Below are 8,063 nucleotides of genomic sequence, written 5' to 3'. Positions count from 1 at the left end.
ACATGACCCCTATAAGACCTCAGTGTAGGTTGGCAGGTGTTGAGTTCAGCACCACAGCTTTGGACAGCGCCCAATCCTGTGTGAATCGATGGTGACCCCATTGGTCAGATCCCCACCGATCAGGTATTTTTCCTCTATCCTATGAATACTTTTCGTGACATGACCCCTATAAGACCTCAGCACAGGTTGGCAGGTGTTGAGTTCAGCACCACAGCTTTGGACAGCGCCTAATCCTATGTGAGGTCTATGGATGGTGAAGGCGCAGATCCTCCACCTCTGGAGACCCTCCTGCCTAGATAGATTTATGTAAATCTGGAAATTTATAAAACATTTTTTTCTAGGATTTTCCATTAAAAACCCCTTTGCATTGCTGATTACTGAAGTGCCCAAAGAAGATTGTGGTGGTAGTGAGTGGTACACGAGCAGGCGGCTTCTAGGCTGAGCTCTGAGCCCCGCACCCCTCCTCCCTCCACATCAGTCTTTGTCAGCTCTCAGCAACACATCCTGAGAACTCGCTCCTACCACACAGAGCACAGGGAGCCAGAGAATGGCTGGTGCTTGCATCCACACTCCTCTGCAAGCGTCTTCTACCTGCAATGTAAAACTTGGAGACAACAGGAGGAACATCTCAGAAGTCTAAGGGGACTTGCATTGCAGTTGGCGTCTAAGATTGTCTCAGCCTCTTTTTCCTCCTGTCATTTGTTTGCTGTAGAAAACACACTTTAAAGGATTTTCGGTAAATCTGCTAGTATGGGAGGGGGAAGATGAGCAGAGCAGGCAGCAGACACTTTCTTCTTCATCTTAGCAGCATGAGAGGAGCTGGTCCCTTCTGCAAAGTGAGAAAGGTGAACTGGTGGGTTAAGGTCTAAAGGAAAGGTTTGGAGCTGAGTTGGGTCCATCTTGGTAGACAGGAGACCACCTGGATGGGATCCTTGTGAGGTCTGGGGGGGTGTCAAGACCACAGTTGAGCAATTTACTTCAATGGGGTGTGAGCTCAAGGGAGTCAACTGTAAGAGTTGATGCCGAGGACCATGTGGAGTTCAGAGGAGTGAAGAAGGCTTTTGTGGGATTTGCTCACCAGTGATGACAAAGCTTGTAGACAACTGAGCAACAATAGTTGCTTTGGGTGGGATTTTGTGGAGTCATCTAGGAGAACTTCAGTTGGGTGTGATCTTAAAGGAGACTACTGATCTCAGGAGACCACATCACAGAAGCTTCAGACCAAAGGCAGATTGCCCTCTCTGCCAACCTGGGTGGAGAGGGGTAGGGAGAGATAGAGCAGAGCATCAAGCTCCTGGGTTTACAAGGATGGTGGTAGGAAATGCCTGGAGACAGGGAGCAGGACATCTGCATGAAGGCACTGACACTGGTGGCGGACCTGTGCAGTAGTGGGATTGTAGAAAACGAGAACTGCTTGGACTTCATCTACTACCGGATAGACAGAGCCAGACCTCGACTAAATGACCAAGGTAAACTTCATATATTTAGTCAAGGAACCTCCATTGTGCTACCCATGTCTTTGATCTTCCTGGAAGTTGAGGAACTACAAATTCCAGTATGTTGGGCGTTGCAATTCCACAACTTCTGGAGACTCGCTCTTGTCTTTGCTGTAACCATCTGTATTATTCCCAGGTATAACGTGAGGGGTCAGCAGGGGATTATACATGTCAGGATACTGTAGACCACCCTGAGCTTTGCACCTTGTATTTGCTGGTTGCAGGGTGAGGGTGCATTTTCGCTTCCACCCTCTCAGGTTAGGTGCATTAACTAATTGTTTTGTGTTTCTGAGTAATCCAGGCATATCTGAAATGAGAAAAAAAAATCCTTTTTGCAAATCTGCTGGACAGAGCCAGCCAGGGTAGGAAGGGGAATGATGTCGAATTAAGCATAGAAAGTAGAGGATCAGCCACAAAGCAAAGCCACGGCACTGGCATTGCAACGTAAAGACACAATGTTACTTACATGTGGATAGGTATCGTGGGATGGAGCAGAACTTATTGCTGCAAACTATGACATGGACACTTTGTCAATTAAGTTGAGCTGCCCCCGTAAGCATGGATAGCTGTCGCCTCTTTGGTAGCCGATGCTGAAACTTTGTTGGTATATGTAAGATATTCACGTGTATAACACCTTTCCTCTAAAACAAGGGGTTAACAGTATCAAGAAAATCTTCTATTGATGTGGTCACCGGATCTCTGGCTGCTGAGAAATTAGCGATTGTTTTGGAAAGGGTTAATTTGGCTTCTTGATTCTTGGTGCTGTCTGTTACGAGGGCACGAGGTCACGTTCCAAACCAGTGACCGTAAGACAAGCGCACAACGCAGACACTTATCTCAACTTCTGGAAAGTTCTATACATGTATAAGTGTTCAGTGTATAGTATACTAGACAACGCATTGGATTGTTAGACATCTATAGGTTGCTATTTATCTTTGTGTTGTCCGTATATTGGGGTGTCGGCCATGTGGGCTCCCCCACACTGTGTCTTGTTTATTATCTTTTTTTCCATTAAAATCGCATACGTTAATGGTGCCTGTCATCTTTGCTCATACCTTAGAAGTCACTGTAATCTTTGGGGGAACCTGACAGCGAGTGTTCACTTTCCATGCAGCACCCCCGCAGGGCAGCAGGAGTATTACAAAGTGCTTATTAAAGTCAATAGCATAGGTGTAATGCATGGACATGATGAGTCCTCCACAGATAGAGACTCTATTTGCAGTTGCAACCAGGTGGTGACTCTTTAGTTCTGCAAAGACTTGCAAAATTAGTAGCTGCAGGAATGGGGAGTGGGCTGTCCATGACATCCAGACTCCTCGGAGAGATGGCGGGGAGGGTTTATTACCGCCGCGGCCTTCCTGTTCACTGTATACATGGAGCTCCATGGGAGTTGCGTCTGCAGCTATAGGATCCGCCATGTGATCATGTGATCCAGAGAGCGCCGGGAGCTGCTAATATATCGGTCCCCATGCCAGGGGAAATCAGGTAAAAAAAAAACGGAAAGCTGAAATCCATCTGGAGGACACAATGTATAAAAAGAAATGCTAAATATTAAGGCAAAAACAGATTCTCCTGCCATGACCACGTCACATATTCGTCATAAAACCGCATGTACCAAAAATTCCAAAAATGTGTCCAAGGAAGTGGCTAAATCGGTGGAAGTGTAAGATTCTCCTCACATGGACCCAGCATAGATGGGCTGATTTGGCAGCCTTGCTGTAGTGTATGGGGTGGGTGCGCCGATAATAGGTGCGGTGCTGCTGCAGCCCTGTGGTTTAGGGGAATCGGTGCAGCCCCCCATTACCTATAATCTGCATGCCGTGCCCATCCACTGTTATAAGTTGAGGCACCTGGAGTTTGAATTGTTTCGGACCCCGGGTGATGACCTGTCCTATGATAGGTCATTAGTTTAAAGCATACTTTAGGGTCCGGACAACCCCTTTAAGGGCTTTCTAGGGTATATTAGGGGGTCACTATTTGGGCTATTTTATGGAATAGAAACTATATCATATAGTAATAATAGCCCAATATAATGGATACAAAATATAGACAGAGCTCAAACAATTGTTTCAATATTCAACATCCCCGCCCCTGAGGAACAGTCGGTCTGTGCATTCTATTCTGGTTGTCACTTTGTTATTGTCACCCCTTACTAATCTCTATAGAAATCATCCTACTAGAATATATGGCTATGGTCAGAAGATTTTCTACTATTTTTAATTTCTTGCATTTTTTAAGAATTAGGGCCCCTTTTATGAAGGGAGTCATTGTCCAACATTGTAAAATACTGGCGTAAGGAGAGTCTATCATCTCCCAAACACCTTCTGAGCCAATGATAGCACCAGGTAATAGAAGAACCCAATGAAGTAATGTAGAAATTATGATTGTTTTATGGATATGCAAATTACCCTGCAAGTGCACTAGGGGCAGGGACTGATTTACCAGATTGTTTATAGACAGACATGATGCCAGCACAGGCTGAAAGTGTCAATTATGGCTATAGGATGGCAATACCACAGGAGAGCTGGAAAGCTATAGGAAAATCTGGCAAATCAGGCCCCGCCCCCAGTGCACTTGCAGACTGATTTGCTGCCATAAATAGATGATTATCTCTGCATTGCTTCATCACATCGGGGATCCGGCAGTGTAAACCCATAGCCAGACCCTTGTTGCACAGGCTGGATATATACATGCTCGTTCAGGTGACACATGCATGCTTAGATCAGCCGAGCATGCATGTGTTATGAATGGGAATAGGGGAGTAAGCGGCTGCCAAATTCCTCTGATAACAGGTGATCTTCCCTCATATGAAAAGGTTCGGACATGATGACATCCAACTGCCTGATCCCAGGTAGTTACTGTTTTGGAGGAGTTGGGAGCGCCCCATATACATGAGATGATTGAGCGATCCTACTGAAATCATTGGGTTATGCCTATGGCGTCCTGTACAGATCAATAGATACTCATAATATACGACCTTATAAATTTACTGAACAGAGAACCTCAATGGGGGGAATTTACTGTCCCCCCTACCACAAAACTGGTGCAGATGGGAATACTGGTGGAGCATGCGGGCCGGGTGTTCCAAGAGGGGGTAGAGACCAAGGTGGGCCAGAACAGGGACACCTTGGCCCTAAAAATCTACTATAATCCACACCAGAAATCTGGAATAACTTATATAGAACATCTAAACCGGCTCCCGACGGTAAGAAATTTCCATTCTGGATCCCGGTCGTCTTGGCTGGAGCCTCTTAATAATTCAGATGCAGTTTGGTGCACCAGTCGGGGTCCTCATTAACACTGCCATACAGAACCCCAGTCTTAATACATTCTTCATTGTAACATTTTTGCATTTTATTGCAAAACCCATAAAACCTGCAATTGCTGGTCTGGAATATCCGCACTTCTGCTGTATCTCGGCATGCGGCGTCTGAACACTGAGCAGATCACGTCATAGGGATTATTGATCCTTACAGCTGATATATCTCCTATACACACTTCCACTCTCTCCCAGATAGCGCTGATGCTCTATTATTCATGTGTATGGAGGATGCATTCAATTTAGGGATCAATCTTATCAATAGTCTTCTTGTTCGTTGCATTTAGTACAAGCACCGTCCATGCAAACCATTGAACATTCACGAGATCTCCGAGCATCAGATGTCACTCTGGGATAAACGGTCACCGGAAAAATAAGCACATGAGAGGGGGCAATGCACTGCAAACTGAGCGGAAAGGGAAGAGTTAAATATTAGATTGTGGCGTGCCCCATTCTCACCTGTAGGACCCCTCCAAGGTCCTTATTGATCATCACAGACAAGGGGCTGTAGAACTCATTCACGTATTACTTGTCTTATAGATGTGATTGAGCGTTCAGTCTGCAGCTAGTGAAGGTATACGGCTACTCTTATAGGATTTCTTATGTCCATAGTTCTATCTGTAACTATTGGATATAAGATCAAGGTCCCCATTTGTGTCTTTTCTGATAGAGATGTCTGCACCCCCAGAACTACACCAAAGAAGTGATGTATGTGCCAGAAAGAAGGCTCTAGATCATTACAGTCACCTATAGATCCTGCTTGTGTATTGTACCTGTATATAATGAGGACAAATCACCAACTAAGCACCCTCCTCTAATAGACAGAGCTCCAGTGATCATAGGGAGAATGGAATTTGTTACTTTCTCTACATCATCCTGAGCAAATATTACTTGTAGTTGGTGCCTGATATGCTATTTAGTATTGACAGATGGGCGGAGTCAGGGAAGAGCTCAGAATAACTGTACTGTGACATCACTGTGTGTATTATCCTGTACTGTGACATCACTGTGTGTATTATCCTGTACTGTGACATCACTGTGTGTATTATCTCTGTACTGTGACATCACTGTGTGTATTATCTCTGTACTGTGACATCACTGTGTGTATTATCTCTGTACTGTGACATCACTGTGTGTATTATCCTGTACTGTGACATCACTGTGTGTATTATCCTGTACTGTGACATCACTGTGTGTATTATCCCTATACTGTGACATCACTGTGTGTATTATCCTGTACTGTGACATCACTGTGTGTATTATCTCTGTACTGTGACATCACTGTGTGTATTATCCTGTACTGTGACATCACTGTGTGTATTATCCTGTACTGTGACATCACTGTGTGCATTATCTCTGTACTGTGACATCACTGTGTGTATTATCCCTGTACTGTGACATCACTGTGTGTATTATCTCTGTATTGTGACATCACTGTGTGTATTATCCCTGTACTGTGACATCACCGTGTGTATTATCCTGTACTGTGACATCACTGTGTGTATTATCCTGTACTGTGACATCACTGTGTGTATTATCCTGTACTGTGACATCACTGTGTGTATTATCTCTGTACTGTGACATCACCGTGTGTATTATCTCTGTACTGTGACATCACTGTGTGTATTATCCCTGTACTGTGACATCACCGTGTGTATTATCTCTGTACTGTGACATCACTGTGTGTATTATCTCTGTACTGTGACATCACTGTGTGTATTATCTCTGTACTGTGACATCACTGTGTGTATTATCTCTGTACTGTGACATCACTGTGTGTATTATCTCTGTACTGTGACATCACTGTGTGTATTATCTCTGTACTGTGACATCACTGTGTGTATTATCTCTGTACTGTGACATCACTGTGTGTATTATCTCCGTACTGTGACATCACCATATGTATTATCCTGTACTGTGACATCACTGTGTGTATTATCCTGTACTGTGACATCACTGTGTGTATTATCTCTGTACTGTGACATCACTGTGTGTATTATCCTGTACTGTGACATCACTGTGTGTATTATCTCTGTACTGTGACATCACTGTGTGTATTATCTCCGTACTGTGACATCACTGTGTGTATTATCCTGTACTGTGACATCACTGTGTGTATTATCCTGTACTGTGACATCACTGTGTGTATTATCCTGTACTGTGACATCACTGTGTGTATTATCTCTGTACTGTGACATCACTGTGTGTAGTATCTCTGTACTGTGACATCACTGTGTGTATTATCTCTGTACTGTGACATCACTGTGTGTATTATCCTGTACTGTGACATCACCGTGTGTATTATCTCTGTACTGTGACATCACTGTGTGTATTATCCTGTACTGTGACATCACTGTGTGTATTATCTCTGTACTGTGACATCACTGTGTGTAGTATCTCTGTACTGTGACATCACTGTGTGTATTATCTCTGTACTGTGACATCACTGTGTGTATTATCCTGTACTGTGACATCACTGTGTGTATTATCTCTGTACTGTGACATCACTGTGTGTATTATCTCTGTACTGTGACATCACTGTGTGTATTATCCCTGTACTGTGACATCACTGTGTGTATTATCCTGTACTGTGACATCACTGTGTGTTTTATCCTGTACTGTGACATCACTGTGTGTATTATCCTGTACTGTGACATCACTGTGTGTATTATCCTGTACTGTGACATCACTGTGTGTATTATCTCTGTACTGTGACATCACTGTGTGTATTATCCTGTACTGTGACATCACTGTGTGTATTATCTCTGTACTGTGACATCACTGTGTGTATTATCCCTGTACTGTGACATCACCGTGTGTATTATCTCTGTACTGTGACATCACTGTGTGTATTATCTCTGTACTGTGACATCACTGTGTGTATTATCCTGTACTGTGACATCACTGTGTGTATTATCCCTGTACTGTGACATCACCGTGTGTATTATCTCTGTACTGTGACATCACTGTGTGTATTATCTCTGTACTGTGACATCACTGTGTGTATTATCCTGTACTGTGACATCACTGTGTGTATTATCCTGTACTGTGACATCACCATATGTATTATCCTGTACTGTGACATCACTGTGTGTATTATCTCTGTACTGTGACATCACTGTGTGTATATCTCTGTACTGTGACATCACTGTGTGTATTATCCCTGTACTGTGACATCACCGTGTGTATTATCCTGTACTGTGACATCACTGTGTGTATTATCCTGTACTGTGACATCACTGTGTGTA

At 43.8% G+C, this 8,063-nt stretch overlaps 1 protein-coding gene across 1 annotated transcript in view; it reads left to right on the top strand.

Annotated features, from left to right (window-relative positions):
* Window positions 1–486: 486 nt before the first annotated feature.
* SYT9 (synaptotagmin 9) overlaps window positions 487–8,063 on the top strand; it is a 102,073-nt gene continuing 94,496 nt past the window's right edge. The window contains exon 1 of the mRNA XM_075280906.1: window positions 487–1,469. Within this exon, the coding sequence (XP_075137007.1) occupies window positions 1,322–1,469 (148 nt within the window). The 5' untranslated portion in view covers window positions 487–1,321. The remainder of the gene's footprint in view (window positions 1,470–8,063) is intronic.

The sequence above is a fragment of the Leptodactylus fuscus genome, chromosome 7, assembly GCF_031893055.1.
Source record: "Leptodactylus fuscus isolate aLepFus1 chromosome 7, aLepFus1.hap2, whole genome shotgun sequence".
NCBI lineage: Eukaryota > Metazoa > Chordata > Amphibia > Anura > Leptodactylidae > Leptodactylus > Leptodactylus fuscus.
The sequence above is the reverse complement of the archived record's forward strand: the minus strand, read 5'-3'. Positions and strand labels throughout refer to the sequence as shown.